The sequence below is a fragment of the Cryptomeria japonica genome, chromosome 3 (genome assembly GCF_030272615.1).
Source record: "Cryptomeria japonica chromosome 3, Sugi_1.0, whole genome shotgun sequence".
NCBI classification, from domain to species: Eukaryota; Viridiplantae; Streptophyta; class Pinopsida; order Cupressales; family Cupressaceae; genus Cryptomeria; species Cryptomeria japonica.
Window position 1 is genome coordinate 917862937 of NC_081407.1, and position 23962 is coordinate 917886898.

Genomic DNA, 23962 nt, shown 5'->3' on the forward strand with positions numbered 1-23962 from the left:
TATTCATCTAGATATTGCTCATGTTGTGGGAGTGGTGAGCAGATTTATGTCTAATTCGAGAAAATCACATTGGGAGCCGGTCATGTATATTTTATGGTATCTCAAGGGTGCTTCATATTTTTGTTTATGTTTTGGGAAGAGAAAGGCACACTTGCAAGGGTTTACTAATTCTGATTTTGTTGGGGATTTAGACAAACAAAATTCTACTTCAAGTTATACTTTCACATTTGTTGGTTCAGCGATCAGTAGGGCCTCTAAATTGCAACATACAATTGCTCAATCAACTATAGAGGCTGAATACATAGCTCTTTCGGAGGGAGCCAAGAAGATGGTATGGTTGCAACTCTTGTTCAGCGAACTGGGTTTGAAACAATCAGATTTTACCTTGTTTTGTGATAATCACAGTGTCATTTTTATGACTAAGCATTAGACATCTTATCCATGGTCAAAACACATCGATGTACGTAGTTATTATGTTCAATACATGGTCAAAGAGGGAAAGTTTGATGTAGAAAAAATTCACATCAAGGATAACCCAACTAATGTGCTCACCAAAAATGTTAAATGGGAGAAGTTCGAGTTCTGTCGAGATTCTCTCGACCTTTGCAACATACGATAGCAAGACTGAGTGGAGGAATTGCTTTGTTGCAGCAGTTCATTGGCCTTCAAGTGGGAGAATGTTGGAAGTAAAATCCAATTGACTTCTCCTTTACTTCTCGCCAAACATTGGCCTTTGAACTTCTCTCATGTAGCTCTTTTAAGAGTTGTTTTGTATATCATTTATGTTAGCTTTTTTTAGTGAATCCAAGATGTTGAGTATGTAAAATCAGACATGATCATAATCAAATGATTCCCCTACTTTGTGTAGGTCCCAGGGACAACTGAGAGGGGGGGGTGAATCAGTTGTCTAATAAATTCAAACCAAAATCTTATTAACCAACTTAATGCTTAATACCGGTAAGACAGTTAAATGTGCCGGTAAACAGTGTTAACAGGAAATGTTGTACCGCTAAGAATTAATGCATGAAATATAAGCACAAAGTCAACCACAACACATGACAAAAATATTTGTATGTGGAAACCCTATAAGGGGAAAAACCACAGTGGGAAACCTTACCCACAATCAGATGATACTACTGCAGATAGTAAGTGTACAAAGAGGGGTCTGCACATGTAGAAAGGCCAATAGCCTAGAGATCACTACTCAAACAGAAATGGGAGTCACATTGACTACAGTTGGATGGTTAAATCCAATGAGAATGTACTGCACAAAATAGCATCTTCATATGCTAGATTCAGTATCGGTGTAATGCTAATATGCTTCTACAAAAACCTAACTTCACCTTCAAATGATGTCTTCGTGTATATCTCTGCTTGATCTCACATATATCCTTCCTTAAATCTTTTTCGCATTCCACATTTGATCTTACAAATAAGATCTTACATTTATACCATACCCTAAGACCAATTTTAGTAGGTCGGCTCTACAAGATATTACAATAAAACATTTTACAAATAATACAATATCCGATGCAATAACCAATTGAACATGTCGGCTTAATGCTTTTATAACAATAATAAATCATCTCCATAGTGTGCCATGCTGATCTGGAAAAGATAAACCTGCCAGTGTAACCCTAGATAACCTGGACCTATTTGCCGGTAAAAGAAAATATGCAAATAAGAATATACCAATGATATTACTTCAAGGAAAAGTGTCCACATGATGTCTTCAACATTACCAAGTGTCTTCCATGTCATTGCAGGTACCGGTGAACATTATATCCTGCCGGTTAACCATATACCGGTGATTGTTTGAATAGTTTACTGATTGCCGGTGAATGTTGCTGGATCTCCAAAGTAGGTGTATTTAGCAGGTGTTGACATCAATGACAAAACCATACCAAAATACCAACACTTTGAGTGTGGATGTAGGCAATCTGTCAAACCACAATAAAATTGTGTGTTTCCTTTTGTCTATGTCAGTGAATTCTCTATTTAACTTCTGTATTTCTAATTTGCATTCAATCCTAACATTTTACACCTCAGAGGATATGACTTGAGGCTCGGCTGCAATGGCAATTTGTGGGGAATGAAGTATTCACAATTATGAACATGACATCTCTGCTAATCCTCATTCTATGATATCTCTCTTTCGGTGTCCAACAACTTTAATGACTATAACACTCATATTTCTTTCTTCATATCTGAAAAAAGTAGTAGATAATAATACTTCATAGAAAATTATTCCATTCTCTTGCGTAGGGAGTAAACGTCATGACTGTAACGATTGGAAATGTTCATCCCTTCCATCACGACAACCTCTATTTACATCTCCATTTCTATTCCTTTTTATGTCTTTTCTAGTATTGATGAAGTGACGAAACTATTTATTTGGTTCAAACTTTGTTTCCACATTGACCAACTATGTATATGGGTAAAACTAATGAATGACAAACTAAATTGTTCTCCAAGTCTCTCGTATAATGGGTTGGCAGTTGGAGGAATGCCTGAAGTGGACATCATCATACATATGAATTTATCTCATCGCTTAAAAATGTTCAACTATTTTGAGATGGGCTATTTTAAAACATGATCTAGTTTAAATGGAAAAAGTCATTGGTCCTCAGAAAAGGATAAATAGTTTTGATTTGTTAGTATGTATTAGGCATATAATTACTTTGATTATTTGATTTTTAAAGTGAAGTGTTTGAGATGTGAGATTATTGTTCTTACCTACAAAATTAACTTGCATGATGGCACCTCTCTCCTATTATTGTGGGGTCTTAGACTTTGTGGATTTGTCATGAACACCTCATTTTCGCAACCCTTTCCACAAAATATGGAAGAAAACATCTCAAGAAAATATCGACAATGAACACTCACGAGTCAAGTCTATTACTAATCCTAAGATGGCAAATACTCAACGCAACTGGTCATGTTTAGGCCGCAGCACTTCCAAACAAATTCTTATATAGCAAAACAACATGGCATCCTTTTTGCATTTTCTCGATCTCAGAGAAAGAATATAATCGTTATGGCTCTTCTCAGGCATGATAAATTTATGTTTATTATAATCTCTTGTATTTCCATCCTCCTTAGCTCGATGCATGCAGGTGAATTACATATCAGTTTACTTAGCAATATTTACTTACAATTTCATATGCAGAAAAATATATATTGAAGCAATTGTCTATTCCATGTGTTGGCATGTGATATTGAAGTCTCATTGTCATTGAACTCAAACTTCACTAGCATGCACCGACCATGCACTGTAGTGCAAGTATTTCTTCCCATCCTTAGTTATAAATCTAGACAGTTGTTTAGAAGTAGTTTGCATATATAAATAATAGTAAGTCAAGCTTCATTTCACTATTTATTTGCTAGTCATCACATTGAATGAATTTGCATGTAAAGGCTATGACTTCTATAAAAAGAGAGGCTTATTATTGTTTTAGATACAACCTGAGGAGAAAGACCTATGTCAGAGACACTTGATGTAATCCATTGAACTGTGAATAAAGAATTTTGTATGTAAAATATTTTTTGTTCTTCATCTCTATTTCTTTGGTGTAATAGTGCTCTGTTTCCTTTGTTTTATTTGGTTTGGTGTGTTTAAGATTCTTCAAATTGGTATAAGAGCAGAGTAGAAGATCCATGGATTGTTGAAGTCTTCAGTAAAATCATTCTAAGTTTTTTTCATTGTCGAAGTGTGCAAAAATCGTGAAAGGAGAAAACCTGATTTGAGAAATCGTGAAATGGAGATCGTAGTTCACAAGTTCTGGTAAAGCGAAAGGAGATAGAACAGTTGAAATCAAATTTTTATTAGCTGCCAAGAAACAACAAGTCACAGTCCAAAGTAAAAGGTGAAGGTAGTTTTGTTTTTTAAGGATAATTATTATATTTTAGAATCTTTTAACAGAAAGTGTGTAGCTATTTGAGAAGCTAACTTAACAAGTCTTGAGGAAGATTTCAAACTCACTGAAGTTGTATCCAGAGAAAGGATTGCAAAAAGAAATAGGAATCGCCTATTTAGAGGTGTAGATTTTGAATAAGAAGATCGATTGATATGAAGGAGCATGCAAGAAGCCCGATTTGAAAGATCCTGTAGAAAATTTTAAAAAATCAGATTGATGTTGAAGATCAAGTAGCATCAGTTGGAGGAATTTTTAGAAAATAATTGGTGTTTGTCGTTGTTCAAGGAGAGAAGCCACTAAAGTTGCAGATCAAGACTAAAAAGTGTGTTTTCTTGATTTCGTGAAGGAAATTATTAAAGCAGTTATAAAATGTGAGTTCAAATCATTTATTAATGGGAAAGTCCAGTAAAAAATGAAGAAAGAAAATATTTGTTTGGTATGTGAATAAGATTGTTTAAAAGATGAATTGGTGAAATTAAAAGAGTGTAATTCAGAATTGATAGAAATTCTAAGGCAATTGAGAAGGGATGTCTATGAAAGTTCTTGTGAAAATGATACTCTTGAAAATGAATTGTTGAAAGTTAACAGGGCAAATAAAGATTTGGAAAATAAGTTAAAATTATTGGAAAATGAAAATGAGATATTCAAATCAAAACCAATAGTGTATGATGTCGCATGCAATACAAGTGAGTTGTGTCTGTTTGATATGGACAATGTATCTAAAGTTTCATCACAAAAAGAGTTTGAAGTTGAAGGTAAGGATATGTGTAAATCTCTAGGTGTGATTTATGATTTTAATGACAACTATTTTTTTGAAATTAATGTTGGTTGGAAGATGATGTAGAAAATGGGTTATAAAGGAAGAGGACTAGGAAAGCATGGGAAAGGAATTCAAGAGCCCATTCAGCCAATTATGGGACCAAATTATGAAGGTCTTAGATATGGTAAGAAAGATAAATCAGAAATTGCTAGTGTAGACACCTAAAATTGTCCTGTTTAATTAAATAAATATTTTTATTTATTTAATTATTTGATCTTAATTCATCTATTAATTAAATAAATCTTTATGTATTTAATTAATTCACTTTATCCCTTTCAATCATTTTCTCATATAAATGAATATTATTATTTATTTAAATTATCCCTTCCTAATTAAATAAATGTTTTTTATTTATTTAATTGATCCCACTTCCTCTATTAATTAAATAAATCTATATTCATTTAATTAATTCATTAGCTTTTTCCTCTATGACACATGTCACTTATCTCTTAATCCTTTCCTACCTACCCCCTTTATCATTTAATTATTTCTTCTACTTACCTTTTAATCCTAGCTGACCATTTGTTTGTATACCTCTTAATCTGATCCTTCCATTTCCTAAAGTGTCTTCTATATAATAGGATGCTTCCTTTATTATCAACCCTAATGACCTAATCAATCTTATGCAATCAAATCTTTCTTGTGATCAAGCTATCAACCATAATTTGTTCTTTGTTGAGCTCTTGTGCACACATAAAATCTGAGAGCAAATATATCAAACAAGATCAACAGAGATAGGAGACAATGGAGATTGAAACCCTACTTGACATGTGAATGGTAATATTATTTTTTTTAATGAATTTGCATGATCTTAGGTATCTCTATTACTATTGGTGAATGTTTCATTTTAGGACCTAGATTGTTTGTGGTTTGTTCTTTATGGTTTTACAATACTTTATCATCATCACTCTTCATCGTATACAACTAGTATTTCAAGGTCAAGAAAATCAGTTGTGCTTGCATTGTCATAGAGAATGACACAAAGAAAAGAATTGTTGGGATCTACATCCATACAAAATCATTTGTGCTTGCATTTCTATAGAGAGGGACATAAAGCAAAGAATTGTTGGGATCTACATCCATGCAATATTTTTGGATTGAAGAATCATTGTGATAAGAATTTGTTGGTACAAAGAGTCAAAGATTAAATGCTTGAAAATGCATTAGCGATGGAGTTATGGATCAAACTGGCAAATAGTTACAATTATGATCAAAAATTTGTTCGGGTATAAAATTTCATATGTGAATATAAGTAATCATCAAAGGTTTGAATGTCTGAGTCAAAGGAAAATATTGTCTAGCAAGACATCTACAAATAGTGAGTTTGCAAGAAGTTTCAAATTGAGGGTTTGAAGGACTATCCTAGCAGTTGGAAGAACCCAAAAGAAAGGAAAGATCTAAAGATCAAGAGATGGTTAGAAGTTATCAACCAAAGAAAATATTGGATAAAGTCTGAAGACTTGGTTATGGATATCCTAAAGAGACAAACGAAAAGGTTGTAGTCACTAGCAAGAGAATTTGAATGTTGAAGCATTAATGGTCCAAATTAATGGGGAGTTCGTTAAAACTTTAAGATCATATTGTGAGTCTAAGCATCAAGGAGGAATATGTTGGCATGTGATACTGAAGTCACATTGTCGTTGAACTCAAACCTCACTAACATTAACATGTACCGACCATGCACTACAATGCAAGTAATTCTTCCCATCCTTAGTTATAAATTTAGACAATTGTTAGAAGTAGTTTGCATATATAAATAATAGGCTTGTATATATAAATAAAAATAAACCGAGCTTCATTTCACTGTTTATCTGCCAGTCATCATGTTGAATGAATTTGCATGCAATGCATGTTATAGTTTATTGTAAGGGCTATGACCTCAGGCGATGCACTTCAGGCATTTGCAAATTCTGGAATTGATGTAATTGTATGAGTGGACAACAGCGAGTTGCAGGTCGTTGATTCTAGCCAAGATTCTACAAATGGGTGAGTTAATGAAAGTATTAAGCCTTCTACCCTTCCACTAATATCAAATACATATATGTAGGAAATGAGGTTTTGGGAATGGCAGGGTATGTCCCATATCTTGTTCATGCAATTAACAATATTCAAATAACGTTTGAAAACGCCAATCTGCAAAACAACATCAACGTCTCCACAGCCCATTCCACGATCATCCTTGGCACCTCCTTCCCTCCGTCAAAGGGAACGTTCAGTGACATAGTGAAAGATAGCATGAACTTTATTCTCCAATTTCTTCAAGACCATGGCTCTCCTTTCATGGCCAATGTCTACCCCTATTTCAGCTACGACAACAACAAGGATTCCATCAGTTTAGATTTCGTTCTTTTTAAGTCCAGATCTCCCATGGTGACAGATGGAGATTTGTCCTACACCAACTTGCTTGACATCACATTCGATACTCTTCTCTTTGCAATGGAGACCATGGCACATGCAAATGTGCCAATTGTGATAACTGAAAGTGGATGGCCTTCTATAGGCAAGGATGTGGCAACCATTGGGAATGCCTAGACTTACAACAATAATCTAATCCAATATGTATTGTCTAACGCAAACACACCAAAGAGACCTGGATGTGGCAACCATTGGGAATGCCTAGACTTATCTCTTTTCAATGAGAACCTGAAGGTTGGCAATGAGATGGAGAGAGATTTTGGCCTTTTCTACCCTGATGAGCAGCTCTTATGTGTCTAAGTGTTGTTGAGACATCATTCAATCATTTGTAGTCAAGCACTTTCTATAAAATTAAAATGTAAACAGTAATTAGTAAGTGAAGTTGATCAATAATCATATACTTAACTATTATCCATTGAGTCATTAATCATTTTATTTGAAATATAGGGTACAGGGTTATCATTGAGCTAACATACATTCGTCCATTTTTCTATCTATTTTTGGTCAATTTTTAACATCTGTGAACACTCTATGGTGTAATTTTCCCAACTCAGCATAGGCCAACCATAGAAAGCATTGTGTTTGACACAATTGCATGTCATAATTTTATGAAAATAAATAAACTTTTAACGTTCTTACACATTAAAACTGTTTTTTTAATTGCAAATAATCTTAACGTTATATTTTATTATTCATTAATTACATGTATTTATCATATTTATTATCTATCATTTGATATTGTTTATTTCAATTGTTATCATTATATATAATTAATCAATTAATAAAAGAATATTTTATTATTTAAATATTAATGTAATTAATATTCCACTTTTGATAAATAAATAAAATTTCAAGTTATTGATTAGATTGACTCGTTCTTCTAATAGTAATTTTTTTTCATTAAATATATTTGATGAATTAATTTAATTATTAATTATAAACTTAAGAGTTCAAAATAATAATTTTTCATAATAACTAATCAAGCCATCTTCTCCAACTCTTCAAGTTCACTCCACAAGCAATTAAATTAACTTCTACTTGTTGAGCATAACCATACTATTCATTTGATCTCCTAGAAAAACCATAAATGCTATCAATACCTTCATAATTCATATGTCTAATCTTTAATGCAAGTTTATTCAACCAAAACTCAATATCATGATAACATAATGTTATTCTACTAAGTAGCATCCACATGCCCTAAAGGGAAAGTCATCACATTACAATCATTCTTGAGGTTCGCAATGAAGTTTGGTAATTAAGACACATTTTATTTATTTGTATTTTTAAGTTCAGGTTTTTTTATTGTTTTCATTTGCTAGTTTATTATTGCAGTGAACCTTATGTGAACATGCTAACCTATTTGAAAAACTATGGTGTGCATAATTGTTTTAGTATTTTTTATTTAGCAAGATTTGTTTCCTTTTATGTGGTTATCAAGATAATTTTTTTAGGAGCCTCCTAGGACACAATAAATTTCATCATTGGATCTAGTTATGATTGGAGATGAATTTTCATAATACAACATCTTATATTTCTTAGGAACCTTTTGATATTATTGTACAACACTTGATGACTAGGTGGTAAAAAAATTGTGTAGCCATAAAAATAATTTATGCCCATACCACTCATACCATATGAACTATGTCATACCCTGACATATACTCAACATCTACTTTTTGTTTAACTTTTAACAAATATTTATTGTTAGTATTATGGTGCCATTCAACGTTGTAAATCATATGCATCTAATTATTTCAAAATTGTCATTGTAAATGTAAACATAAGCATTGAAGATCAACTAGTTGTGATAAATTATTTTTACTCAGGAAGTAATTAATTACTTCCTAGTAATGATAAGTTAGTTACTTATTTGTACTAGTTAGTATATTCATGTTTACCATGAAATTGACTATGGATTTATATGGATAACTCATAATATATTATTAGTGTATGAAATTTCTGTGAAAATCTATTATTCTTGGTCTCTTACAATTGTAAGAGAACTCACTATTGTTAGATTGTAGGTTATGATTATTTATGAACATGTAACAACATCTTATGATAGATATCATAAGTCTATATGAGAAATAATGATTCTATTTTTCATCCTATAAATAAGAATCCTAGTATTGGATTATATAGATTTTTACCATGGTATATCGGAACCTTGATTTGACACATGTTAACAATTTGTGGTGGTATTTTGGGCCTCCATAAGTTTATATAATGATGGATTGAGATGGAGAGATTACAAAAAGTTTATAAGTACAAAGATGTTATTGGATGAGTCTTGGGAATGAGAGAATTTTATGTATTATAATCTTTGACTCTAGTAATAAGGATTTCCCCTACTCTTTGGTTTTGTCTTTTTTATCCAACATCCTCTCCATATAAATATTATTATGTGAGATAATATTCTAATGGTTATTGAATTAGGAGCCTTTGTTTTTTCTATCTTATTGTCATAATATCTTCTTCTTTTTTTGTCAATGTAGAGAGGCATTATATAATGGCAGAAAGGGGTGGAGTGTGATAGTGTGAGTGTGTTAATATGAGCATGTTCACAAAAACTCTTTCCTTTTATTTTAAATTTGATAACCATTTATATGTTAGAATATTAATATTAACTACAAACATAATAGTATCAAAATAAATACCACATACAAATAAATATATACCCTCATAAAAACTATAAGTGTTAGATAGATCTATAAAAATAAAATTAAAATAAAGATATTTCCCATTTAATAATTACAATGCATATCAAATATTATTTTTTAAATTATTAGTAGATAGTAAGTAATTTTGTTGAGGCCAATGCTGTCCATTTAGGGATACACATGGCTAAAAGGGAAGAATTTAGAAAGGTATGGCTAGAATTTGACTCACTTAACATTATCAACTATTTGAATGGGCGTACGGATCCTAACTAGACTATTGCCAACTTGATCAAGGATTGTTGTGATATGATGAAAGAGTTGGATGAATTCAAAATATCTCATGTATTTTGGGAAGGCAATAAAGTGGCAGATTTATTGGCCAATATGGTGGTGGGCTACGTGGTGGCAAAATGGTGGAGCAATCGGGACTCTTTCCCAAAAAACTTGTGTGACCTGGCATATGATGATACTATCCACTTGTGGTAATTAATGAAGAACAATCATGATTTGATTAAGTTGTTGGGCAAGTGGTTTCCTTTCGATTTCCCTATTCGAAGATCTAGAAACTTCCCTTGTGCTTGGATTTTTTGTCTTCTTGTGTGGCCCCTGTTCTGCTTCTGTTTAGAGACTTGTCTTGTGTGGCCGATTTCCTACTTCTATTTGGTGATCTGGACCATTATCGGTGGGGACAACAATAGGAAAGAACAACCCACTTTTGATAAATGGATGAAAAATAAGGAGGTGTGGCGGTAAATTGTTGATGGGGGGATGGTTCCCTTCTTGGAAAGACTCCATGGCCCTTCTCCTCTTCTCACGTAAACATTTGTCAATGGGTGGAAGAAAGGGGTTTTGAGGGATTATGGTGCTAAATTTTAGGTGGATGAAACCCTGGTGCCTACATTTACGGGTTTGGATATGAATGGCGGAAGATTTTAGAGATACCTAATGGCAGATGGTGGCTACAACAGAAATGACCTAATGGCTCCCTGGGTGAATATGGTTGAATTCATTATGAGGTACATTATGCTTGATGGCAGATATGTCAGTATCTTTTCTTATCATTTTACCATCTTAAATCACTTTAGGAATGACAAAGTTATTTTGATTCCATTCTATCTGGTTTCTTCTTTGGAGAATAGTCTAGAAAAACATGTTGAGAATCTGAATAATCTAGTCCTCCATGAAGGGCTTATGGTGCTCATTATGGAGTACGCCAAAGCCCATGAAATTGTGCCCTCTCTCTCTAAGAAAGGCCAAAACCCTAATAGTGATGTTCAAGATGTCTCTGATACGAATATGGAGATGGGGGATACTGGGAGTGCCAAACCTCTTGTTGACCCTGATTACAAGCCAGTTGAAGAGGGTGAGATGATGGTCACTCCAGGAACCCATAGCAGCAAGACCCCCCAGATGGGATGCAAGTAAATATAAATCGACCAGTAAGATGGTTTCTCAAACTGAGCCTTATTCCAAAAAGAAGAAGTTGGTTGCTAAAGACTATGGTCCTAAGACCTTGGACCAGGAAATCAAATTGGACATTCCTCTTCATGTCCAGAAGGAGAAGCAGGGGACTTTGCCTAAAGATGTGGATAGTGGCTTACAGAAGGAAAGTACTCTGATGAATCTGGTGATTGAAGTGACTAGAAGCTAGGAGAACTGCTGGAAGTGGGTGGGGAAGGAGATTGATACCCTCAAAGAGGGGATTAAGGAGATAATTGATATCTTCACTAGTTTTCCTGAGCCTAACAAAAAAGAGAAGCTCATGATTGTGACCCAGAATCTTTCCCATGATGTGGAGGCTATGAAATGTAATCATGAGCAATCTATGGAGGAGATCAAGAATAACCTTAAGAATCTAGTAGACATAAGCAAGGAGGCTATGAGAAATATTATGGAGGGGATGGAAAAGATCGATGCCATGGTGGCGGAGTACAAATCCAATCCTATTGACAGTGATTATCCTGATGACAGTAATAGAAAGAAAGATCTGGGTGGTGAAGACTTTGATGTGGGTGGCAATAAAACTATAGGCCCTAGTTCCAGGACCAGAAGAAGGAGAAACAATAAGGGTATGTCCAGGTTCATTATGGAGGACTTGGAGGAAATAAACAAGGTCATCATCCAGAAGAATAAGGAGATGGTGCACTCACTAAATTGAGTGTTTGTCTGTGCTTTGTTTTGTTGCCTGTTGTTTCTTTTTTCTTTTGAGCTCAGTCTAGGGTGTTCCCCTGTTTTGCTATTGGTTTCTATTTGGTTGGTTGATGGCCCGTTTCTGTAAAACACTTGGTTTTGGGTCCATGTAAAACCTATTTATCTTTATCAAAAACTAATTTAGTTAAAATCTATATTTAATAAATTTTAGTTTTAATTATTTATTTGAATAATGGTAAGAATTTTAAAATTTAAATATAACAAATAAAATGTAAATAATTAAATTTTAGAAATTAGAATAAGAAAGTTCTATTACTAAAAAAATAAACAATGTAAATACAATATTTTTTTGTTATTTGTATGTTGTAAATATGATTTAAAAGTAAAATAATATAATTTTAAGGTAAATAAAATAGTTCCAATTGATATCTCTTAGGATTTCTTTAGATAGATGTATCTACGATATCTATACTAGTTGCATTAATTTTATCTGAGGTGGTTTTTTAAGCAAGTTGATGTGGTTGATTTTGACATCATAAAAGAGTTGAATATTTTGTGGTATTTAAAAGATTAAAAAAATATAATTATAGATTTAATACATAATGTTAATATTATAGTAGTCAAAGTCTTGAATCTATCAATTTTACTACTATAATAGAGATTAAATATTTTTCAACATTTGCTATCAAAGAAAAAGGTCAGTACATGGCTTTCATGTCAGTATGTAGTTGCATGTGTTTGAATGTGATTTTCTTGTACTTGCATGATCTTACATATTTCATTAATGTGTTTTCATATTATTGCATGTGAAGGATTCATAGTAATTTAATTTTTTTTGTTCCTCCATTTTGGTTTTTAGGAATTTTGTGACAATTTTTAAAGAAGGAAATACATATTTTTTTAGAGATTGTGAATTGTAATGGATTTTCTATGTATCAACATGGTTTTGTATATTAATGAGATGTAGAAGCTATGGTGTCCACCTTGACTTCTAATATTGTCAATGGGAACTATTTTAGGCCCTTAAATCTTATATTTGAGGACCTTTTGATTTTTGGAGTTGGTCACCTATTTATTCATGAATGGTCATGACTTTGAGATCCTATTTGGCAATATGTGACTCTTCTCTTTCATTCTGGCTATGTTCCCTTTCCTTGTGATTGTGTGATATGAAAAAATGTTCATATTGGGTGGGTTATTTTTATCCATTAAATACATAGAACTATCTACTATTTAGAGTACATTATGGAGCACTTATGTTTGCTTCATGGTTTTAGCATCGGTTATAAAAATATTGGATGATTAGCATCTGTATTCTTGTGGTTGATAAAATGATATATTTAATAATTTTTAAGCTCCTAGAAAGCCATGTTTCTCTCTACATTTTGTAGTTTTACTATTTCTAATTTAAGTCTATTGTTTTGTAGAATTGTGACTATCCATTATTTCATATGACATATTTGATGTCAATGTCAATATGTGTTAAGTGGTTTTAAATTCATGAAGAAATGAACTATCTAATTTTACACATCCACCAAAATTTATGAGTTTGTAGATATATTCAATGAGTGTTTTCAAACACTTCAATATTAATTAGATGAAACAATTATAGAATTATAGGACTACTTGTTTAATTCTTAATTATCTATGGTTACTCTTTTGTGGCTTTATCAACAAATAAAATCTAGTAAATCTCATGGTGTTTGAGTCTTGGAAACTTACATGTTGCTGCTAGTTACCTTTGTTTTGTTATTTTTTATTAATGTAAGTGGTGAAGGGCCCCATCCTATTATAAATTAAAACAAAAATTAGAAGAAAAGACTATTGTGAGAATAAATGGTAGAGTTACACTTAGGTTACTCAAGTACAACATAGCAAAGTTGAATTAACTTCTCATATTTTTGGCTCTAAAGCTAAGGATACTTTTTATTTCATTATACAAGTTTCCAAGATTAAAAAATATTTCTTCAAAAAACAAGGGGAGAAATGCTTGCAGGTTCCTTGGAAGCAACACATGAGTTGGATAAGCAAGTCACCAAACCTAGAAGGGAAACATGGTAGTTTGGAGAGATGGGGTTAGGAACCATGGAAGAGATAAGGCCGATTCTCAAAATAGAACTAAAAGGAGACATAGAAGCTCCCATAGAATAATCTAACATAAAGAGAAGAGAAAGGGCCATCGAAATATGAACAAAACCAACCATTAAGACATGGGACACCTTGGCAAGGGCCACAAGAGCAAGGTAATGTAAGCCACCAAAGTACGAAAAATCATCATAGATGAGGGTGTAGAATCTATAGGAGAGTTAAAAGTATATTATAAATCCATTGGAAATACCATGAGATGTCCCTATTCAGTATCTTTCCATGGTGTAGGAGAGGAGTGAAGTAGAGAACCACGAGGGACAAGAACACATCAAGTACCTAGCTATAAAACAATGTCTACACCTAAGAGAGATCCATCTATAGTTTAGGATCTGTCTCCATTGAAAATCTCCAACCTTAAGATTGATCTCAAAACAAAAAAATTCAACAACACATTTCCATGAATCTAGACTGATAATGAAGTATTCTATTACTCCTAGTTTCACATTGGATTTATTTTCTAGTTGCAATACAACTTCCCTAATGTTCAGTAGTTGCAGAGTATTCATTATCCTTGGTCATGATATATATGCCTACACCAAGATCAATCAAACTATTCTTGGTATAGGTACCATTGATATGCACATAAAAAACAAGACTAATAGGATCTAAATATTTAGGGACTACCAAGGTACTGAACATGATATTAGAAAGTTGTCCTATGGCATGTATAGTATAATGATCTTTCTTATTTGTCCCTGAATGTTTTAAAAATTGTTCCCTAATGTCCTTTTTATAAATTGGTACATCCTTAATAGCTTGGATGAGGACAATATTTACACAAACATTCTTCTACTTCCCTAGAATGTCAAATTTAGCCTTAGAATGGTATTTCAAGGTAGCCAACCTCACTTGAAAAGGGGTTTCTTTGTTTCTTATTTCAAGATATGGTTGGATCTATTCAATATTAGATAGTTCTATGATTTGAGGAGATGTAGGACTAGCAAGAGTCTTTCCTAAGTATGGGTGGACAACATTGATTTCAATTGCATAGATTGAATACTATATGGTCTCATTAGATTAAGCTTGTTGAACAAGATTGTTGTTCAGATTGGTGTAGGTTGGGAAAGAAATTGTGGTGCACATGGTTGTGTAGGAGAAGGTAAGTTATGATTTTCCATTATAGCTTGTTATTAAGATAATGTATTAGGAATGAGCATAGGTTGGTAGGTCAATTATTTTTAATGTTGCCAGTAATACATATTGGGTTGTTTCCATTAATGGTTTCCTATCCATGGTTATGATCATATATTCGAAGGAGTCTACCATTGATTATAGTTTGTAAATTGATATTGATATTGTTGTGGTTATGCCCCTTGTCTTGGAATCTATTTTGATGATGCTACCTTAGCATGGTTGATTAGGCATAGTCACATAAATGCAATTTTCACTTCCACAGACACATTTTTTATATGCAGAAGTGACAATACTCAACCTAGATGCAAATTTTTATCTTATACGTTGCAGGATATTACAAAGGTGCACATATGTGACATAAACACAATTATAGTCATAAACATACACATATTCAACACATACACATTCACGCATCATAGAAACACCTTAAACTGACGTAGATGCATTCAAAACACTATCTACCACTTCCATGATTTTTCTTAACCTACCTTCCTAGCCTAATAAATACACATTAAATGCAAACTAACTGAGCAACTTTGAGATACACACTGGCTCGCCCATGTCTATAGGCTTCTCAAACTATGAAATGTGATCAAATCAATGCAATCTGATTGCCATGATCTCCTAACTACTGACTACTCTCCTCCTATGCTCACCAAGTGCTCTGTGCTCTAGATCTATCAAATATTGTGGATGCAAATGAGGATACTTTCCCCTATGGATTATATATATAGGCTATGGAATCATAATTGGTTATGCTCACTTCCCATCTTCATTTTCTTGCTTGTTCTTGATCCTATTGAGTCCAGTTTTCCCCCACCTAACCCTGTCATCTTATCCTTATCCCTTTTAGCCTTTCTTTCTTTTCAAGAGACTGTTTGCAATTTTTTTTGAGTTTTTCATCCATTCTCTTGAGGGGTAATACCACTCCCATCCTAGGGAAACTTTGTATTAGTTTATCTTATCTTCTTTGAGCCAACACAACAAGCTACATTGTCTCATAGAGCTCAGCAAACTGAAGACAAGTAAAATTGTCCTAGCCTAATTAAAAATATATTTTATTTATTTAATTATTTTATCCTAAACCTTCCTTGTACCACTTCCTCTATTAATAAAATGAAATTTTATTTATTTAATTAATTCATTATCTTTTCCTCTTGATGATACTTGTCATTTATCTCTTGATTTTGTCCTAACTACCTTTCTAATATTTTATCATTTTTCCTGACTACCCTTTAATCCTACCCGACCATTTATCTATTCACCTCTAAATCTTATCCCTCCATTTTATAAGGTATCTTCTATATAAGAGGATCATTTTACTCTTATCAACCCTAATGACATATGTGATCAATCTTCATCCAGTCAAGTGACTACACAACCACAGTCCATTATTTTTTGAGCTCTTGTGCACACATAAAATATAAGAGCAACCATATCAAACAAAATCAATGGAGATAGAAACAATGGAAATCAAACCCTACGAAGCATATGAATGTTATAATCTTTCTATTTTCTTTTGATTTGCATGTTTTAGGTTCTTCATTGGTGTATGGTGGATTCTTGATTGTAGAACTAGGTTCTATGTTGCTATATATTTTATGGTTTTGCAATATTTTAATCATTCCATTTTCACTATATACAATAGTTGATCTATACATGGAGGTTATTTTGTTAGATTCTATTGTAGATGTCTACTACAAGCATACAAAATTAGAATATTTTCATCCTTTTGGGGCCATAACCTGGGTTAATGGACTTTAGTTTTTGACTTCCACATATCGTCAAAAAGCTGTCAAATCTTCTATTTTGATCTATTATTAATTATTCTATATTTTTTCCTAGATAATTTTAATTCAATATTTTAATTTTTTTCACTTTATAGCTGATGTTTTTCCTTTGTTTTCCATCTAATTATTCAAGTAGTTTCCTTGGGGGCACTCATACAGATTGTTGTCTTCTTGATCTTGATCATCATCTTAGTTTCATAGGAGGTTCTTCATTCAACACTATAGCAGTTATCATTTGATAGTTTTCTATATATTCTTTGTGCTTTGAGGATGTTCTTGAAGTTTTTATTCTTTTGGAACATTTTCTTATAGGATTCTTAGTCATTTATTATTTTTTTAGTAGTTCATTTTTCTTTTCATGCATTGTATCTCTCACTTTTGGAGAGGGGTTTTTTCCCATGCAGTGTTTCTCCATTTAGAGAGACTTCATTAACTTGTACAAGGGTATCTAATCAAGCCTTTTTTTGTTGGGACCCATTTCTACATTCATGCATTCAAAGGCTTTTACTCACCCTAAGTTTCACTTAAGGGGGGTGTTAGAGAATATTTAGCTATTAGTTTCTTTTTTGCAACTAGTTATGCTTTTTTGCTTAAGTTCACTTAGGAGTTCTTCTTAGTTGTGCACCTACTTTAGCTAGAGTTAAACACTATTTATCTCCTCATGCTTGCACTTTAGTTCTCCTAAATTTAGTTTTGTGCTTTCTTTATAAGCATCCCAGTGTACAATTCTAACTCATCATGTAATTATATATTCTTTTCTTTTGAGTAATATAGCCTTTTTTATGCATCTCTTATAAATGTGGAAGGTGTTTTTATTTTGTATTTGATCTTGTAGGCTTGTGTTGCAAAATTCAACATGGTATTTGAAATTTGAAACTTTAACATGGTGTTTGAGATTTGAAACTCCAATAGGACTTATTTAGAAAATTATTGATTGCAACGGGATGGGTTTTCATCACATTGGTGATTAGTTATTTCTTATTGGATATTTTCCATGGGAATTTAAATAGGAGGACCAAGAACATATATTTTTTTATATCTACTTTTTCATATCTTCTCAAACACCGTCAAGGCTTAATGATAAAAGACATACTTGCAAGATAAGGCTTTGTAACTATGAATTCAATAATTATATTGAAGAAAAATTTAATTAGCATTCTTTCATATTGTATTCAAAAAATCCTTCCCATAGTAAATGCTAAGAATGCTTGTGAAAAATCTAAACAACATGGTAGTTGTTCAAAATGTTGTGCTCAAGTTTTAATGCCACAATCTTATTGTTATAAAAACTAACTTGACCAATTCAGGTGTTGAAACATCAAAACAAAAATTCTAACTATCACAAACTTATGAAATTCTTAATAAAAATAGCCCCTTTTGAAACAATATTAACCCTTGGACTTCATTTAGGAAAATGCTTCTCGATGTTACATTGCAATATTTATTAAAATATATCAAATAAACTTCATGACTCTCAATAGTTCTTGTGTATTTTTGCAATTTGAAACTCTTAACCAAGTTTCCTATTAGACACACTAATTTATTTGGGAGTATTTCTATAACTTGAAACATGTCCAAGTAATTGTAAAACGTAGGAAGAGGTCAGGATTACATGTAAATTATTTGAAAGAGTGATGTAATGGTAAGATGATCCATATCTTGGTGGCATATAGTATGGTTGTGAGTAATGATTATGAGTTATCTTCATGACCCAAGTTTACAAATCTTATTCAAATGTGATCAAAGATTACTCTACAACAACTTAATGACAATGCATATCAAATATTAATGGAAAGTATGTGATGTTTCTTCTACTAATAGATTAGCCAAAAAACATGAAATATTACTAAAATAAAAATATAAAAAATTATATTATAATGATTTGATAAAATAACTTTACACAAAATCATATGCCTCTTCAAAGGTAAAAGCTCCTTCAATTAAACCTCAATATAATATAATTAATTAGATGATTCATTCAACTACAAACCTTTTATTCGTAATAATTCTACTTAAAGAACTATTATTTTTCAATCATTGAAGATAATTAGATTTAGAAAAGGGGCAAGGTACAAAGTATATTGATTCAAGAGTTTAGTTACTAGCATTAATAAGATAGTAACTAATTATAAATAAACAGTTAGCTCCACGGGTCCTAACTATTATGCCTCTAACCTTATTGCGTGTATTGTATTAAATGAGTAGTCGACTTGAGGCTACCTTAAAATAGGCTACATAAATATTATTATAATCATATATATGTATTTTAGCTATCCTAGGAATCATATTTAAGTATCTAAGTCATCCTAGGTGGTATCCAAGGCATAAGTATTGAGTTCTTGTTGAAGACAATTGGAGGTTGCCCCCTCAAAGTGGAAAATTATTATATAGCATTTTCATCATATTTCTTATTATATTAATGTTTTGCAAGCTATTCCATTACAAGTGGTATTAGAGCATGATCCTGGCACCGTGAAGGTGAGGCTTTTTCATCAATTTCGGAGTTCATTTTGGAAATTCCATATCTTTCAAATTTGAGTAATTTTTTTAAAATTTTAAAGATATATTGAATCATATTTAGTCCAATTATTAGATGAACTAGACTAGAATTGATAAAGTTATTTTAGAATTATTTTTCCTACTATAATTTTTTGTAAAGCACATATGTCATAGATTTGAGTGAATTTCTACCTAATTCTTAAAGAGGTTTTTAGAAGGATATTGAAGAGTCTATAGTCTAAGAAATAGAGAAATTGGAATAGAGATAAGTAACTTATTGTGAAATTATGGCTTCTAATAACTTCACTCTCAAGGATACAAATAAGCCAATTTCGTTGATTTTTTTTTTAAAACACAATATAAAGGATTTGCAAAAAAATAAAAAATTAAATTATAAAAAAGAACAAGTGTAAGAAGTAGAAGAACAATAAAAAGAAAAATAAGTAGAAGATTAATAGCAATAGAAAGAGAAGAAGTAGAAGCAAGAGAATGAGAAAGAGCACGTAAGAGAGAAGGAACAAGAGAAAGGGTAGAAACAAAAGAAAGAGCAAGAGAAAGAGAAAGAGAAAGAGAAAGAAAAAGAAAAAGAGAAAGAGTAAGAGTAAGAACAAGATATAGAACAGAAGGAAAAAGAAATGGAACAAGACATAAAATTAGAAAAAGAAGAAGAAGAAGCAATAAAAAGATATGAAGAAGAAGAGAAAGGTAAAGTTAACACTAAGGACAATGCTTTTGTAAATAGGGGAACAACATTCTGCCTCTAGCTCTATAGTGTGTATTGTGTTATGAGTAGTCGACTTGTGGATACCTCAACTCTTAAATAAGTTACATAATAAATGTCATGATCATATATATGTATTTAGGTGAGGTCCTAGGAGTCATATTTAAATATCTAAGTTGGTCTAGTGGTATCCAAGGCAAAAGTATGGTATGCATAGGAGGCATAGGTTAGTTATTATAATCATCTTGAGTATTGAGTTCTTATTGAAGACTATTGGAGGTATCCACTTTGAAGTGGAATAAGAGGTTTCCCCCTTGAAGTGGCATATTATTATCAAGTATTTTCAATATTCCTGTTATATGCATATTGTGCAAGATATTTCATTGCACCAACATGCCCCACCCTTATAGATATTTTTCATCAAAGCCCAAAATACCATAATTATTTTTGCAAGTGGAAGAGAAGTTGAAAGTTGCATATTTTAGGTACAACCCATGTCATTTGGTGAGGACAATGATAAGGGTAATAGATACTTCAATATCTAGCGTATATAATATAGATACTATAATAGTATATTGACAAACAATAATATATCTTGCTTCAAATAGAAGATATGACAAAATATGGAGATTAGCGGAGGAAGGGAGGTCCAACTTGTAAGCAATTGAACTCTTTCTTTGTAGAACATTATAGGTTCAATAAAAATTGGTAGAAATTTCATAATGAGTCTTTATCTTTAAAGTGTAAGATCTAAAGAAAGAACATACCGAATTTCTATCTTCCTTCTCCAAACTCAATTAGTTGAAGTAGTATCAAACATTCTAATTGTATGAAGCTCATATGTTTGAAATTGCAACTTTTTGGAAATATAATTATTACATACAACTCTCATTCATATTGTGGACCTAAATTGACAAGAAAAACTATTCAATTTGAACTCCAAGTCTAAATTTCAATTGCATATCCTAGTGTTGCATGAATTTTTTTTTACAAATGATAAGAACAAAGATAATTAATAACCTTTAATGGAGGACAAACCTAGACAAACCCAATTATTTTTTAAATTCGATAGCTCATATTTCAACAAATCACCATATTGACCACTTTATTTGCACAACACAATAGTGACATGACTCTCGACACCTTGAAAGGTGTAGATATTTGAATTTTTTATCCTTTTCAAAAGAGGTGAGGTCTGTCTACTAAACTTATGTTGGTTGTGCCAATTTGGCCATTAACAAAATTGACATTAGAAGGAGTGGCTAGAATAAACCAATCAAAGTAGACCATATATAAGTTCTTTCTCACCCAAAAGGTTTGAGAGAGTCCTTAGATCCACCCCAAACAAGGGAAAAAAATTCATATTAGGGTTTCCAATAAGGCCTACAAGTGCTAGAGGAAGAAATCGTCAACAAGTAGTAAACCCAATGCTTGAATTCCCTTTGTCCCACTAGTTGTACAACAACCAATATTGTTAAAAAAGGAAATCATATTTTTTTTTAATATGATAAAATATTACATGATCCTTATGATGCTCTTACATTAGAAAGAGCTCTCAATATTGTAAAACTAGATAATAGATATAAAGATTAGACTATAAGTTGAACTTAACAAAAAAAATTCTAATTATTAATACATTATAATATTGAAACGTTCCACTTAAATTAAAAAAACTAAATAATCAATTTTAATCTTGATTTATTCATTTTGTTAGATAATATATACACTTGTAGAAGATATGTTGGTGACTAATTTGTACTCTCTAATGCCATAGAATCTCAACCAATAAGTAAGAAGTTGGTTATTAATGTAACATTAAATTTACATTGTTCATCTTTTGAGACCAAATATGACTAAAATTACCACCTCATTCTTGGTCTTAGACCTACATGTTAATGATATCATGGATGAGAGAAGACTACATGGTAGATATGACTTTTGATAATTAGTGCAAAGATATATGTCTCAATTGTCTTTTTAGACCTTTTTGATGTTTTATGGTGTTGGATAACATATGCTTGACGAGATTATTATTGTAACTCTATGAATTATTCATAGTAGTCATATATGTGCTTTCATAAGACCATCCACTTTCAATCATCACAACTGGAATATTGGAGTGTCCTTACTTTTTCATTACCATTGAGATAATTATTTGATTACAACAAATAAATCTTGGATTTATCTTAAATATTAACATTGTTAAGAAAATATTTGATTACAAATAATAATTATTTTAAGATATATTGTTTTGTAGTCGACTATTTTTAAAATTAATTCAATAATAACTACAATATTTTAAATATTTTTCTTAATCCAAATAAAATATGAATTAAATTTTTTCATAAAATATTATATTTTTTATAACAAATTGTTAATAGTGTAATAAAAATTTAAAGACATGGATGACCAATGCAGGTTCAAACCTCGTTTGGATGAAAAGGTCGGTTTAACCAGCCACACCAAGAGGATTACTCTAGCCTTGCATGAACTGATTTGGCAACAGAATTGCAAGCCAAGTCACAAAAATAACCTTTGAAATAAAAATATAAAAAAATAAAAGAAAATTTTCTGATTACAAAAATAAAATCAAAAAAAAAAAAAAAATTCTAAATTCCTCCTTGAATAAGACTTCATCTCATCTTTGTGGGTTATCTGAAATGAAATGATCATATAAAGAGCGGAAGCATAGCATTTATTATTTCATTTTACAATAGGCAAATTTTCCACTTCCTAAGCTAAGCTATTTAATGTTTATGTTTACAAACGGCGACCTAAAATTATTGAGAGCGAAAGCATAGCATTTATTATTTCATTTACAATAGGAGGCGAATTTTCCACTTCCTAAGCTATTTAATGTTTATGTCTACAAACAGTGACCTAAACTTATTAATAGCAAAACTAATATTCACCAAGTCAGTCAATCTAAGCCATCTGCTCACAAATAGCGGAATCACTGAGAAAACGATAAAGTTAAAAACTTATATTTCGAAGCAGATTTGAATACGATTCAAACACGGGACATTATTGCTGAGACTTTTTGGACACATGGATTCACAGTTGTATTTTACGCTGAGAAGATATGACTTGAGGGTCGGTTGCAATGGCGACATGTTGGGGATATAGTATTCATGGTTCTGAATACGACGTCACTGCTTATCCTAGTGTTAAGATATCTATCTTTCGGTGTCCAACAGCTCTAAGGACTCCTATTTCTTTCTTCATATCCCAAAAGTAGTGGATAATAATAGTTCGTACAAAAGCATTCTGTCTCTTACCCCAGGAGTAAACGCCATGACTGAAACGATTCAGAAACGTTCATCCATTCGATCACAGCTATCTCTATTTTCATATCTGATTCTATTCCCTTATATCAATTTGCTAGTATGGAAGAAGCGACGAAACTATTTATTTGGTTAAAACTTCGTTTCCACATTGCCCAACGATCTATATGGGTAAAACTAATTAATGACAAACTAGATTGTTCTCTAAGTCTCTCGTATAATGGGTTGGAGGTTCGAGAAATCCTTTAAGTAGATATCCTTGTCCATATCCAAGTTATCTCACTGTTTAAAAAAGCTGAGCTGGTTTGAGACGTAGTATTTTTAAACATGATCTAGCATGTCAAAAGTCATTGATGGTGTGACATTTTAATATGTATCACGTGTATAATTATTATTTGATAATCATATGTGATGATGTTT

General features: G+C 31.9%; 1 protein-coding gene across 1 annotated transcript; it reads left to right on the top strand.

Annotated features, from left to right (window-relative positions):
- Window positions 1-6801: 6801 nt before the first annotated feature.
- On the top strand, window positions 6802-7269 carry LOC131079634 (glucan endo-1,3-beta-glucosidase-like). Its single transcript, XM_058017674.2, has one exon. It carries the CDS (start codon window positions 6802-6804, stop codon window positions 7267-7269), a length of 468 nt encoding a protein of 155 aa, XP_057873657.1.
- Window positions 7270-23962: the final 16693 nt, after the last annotated feature.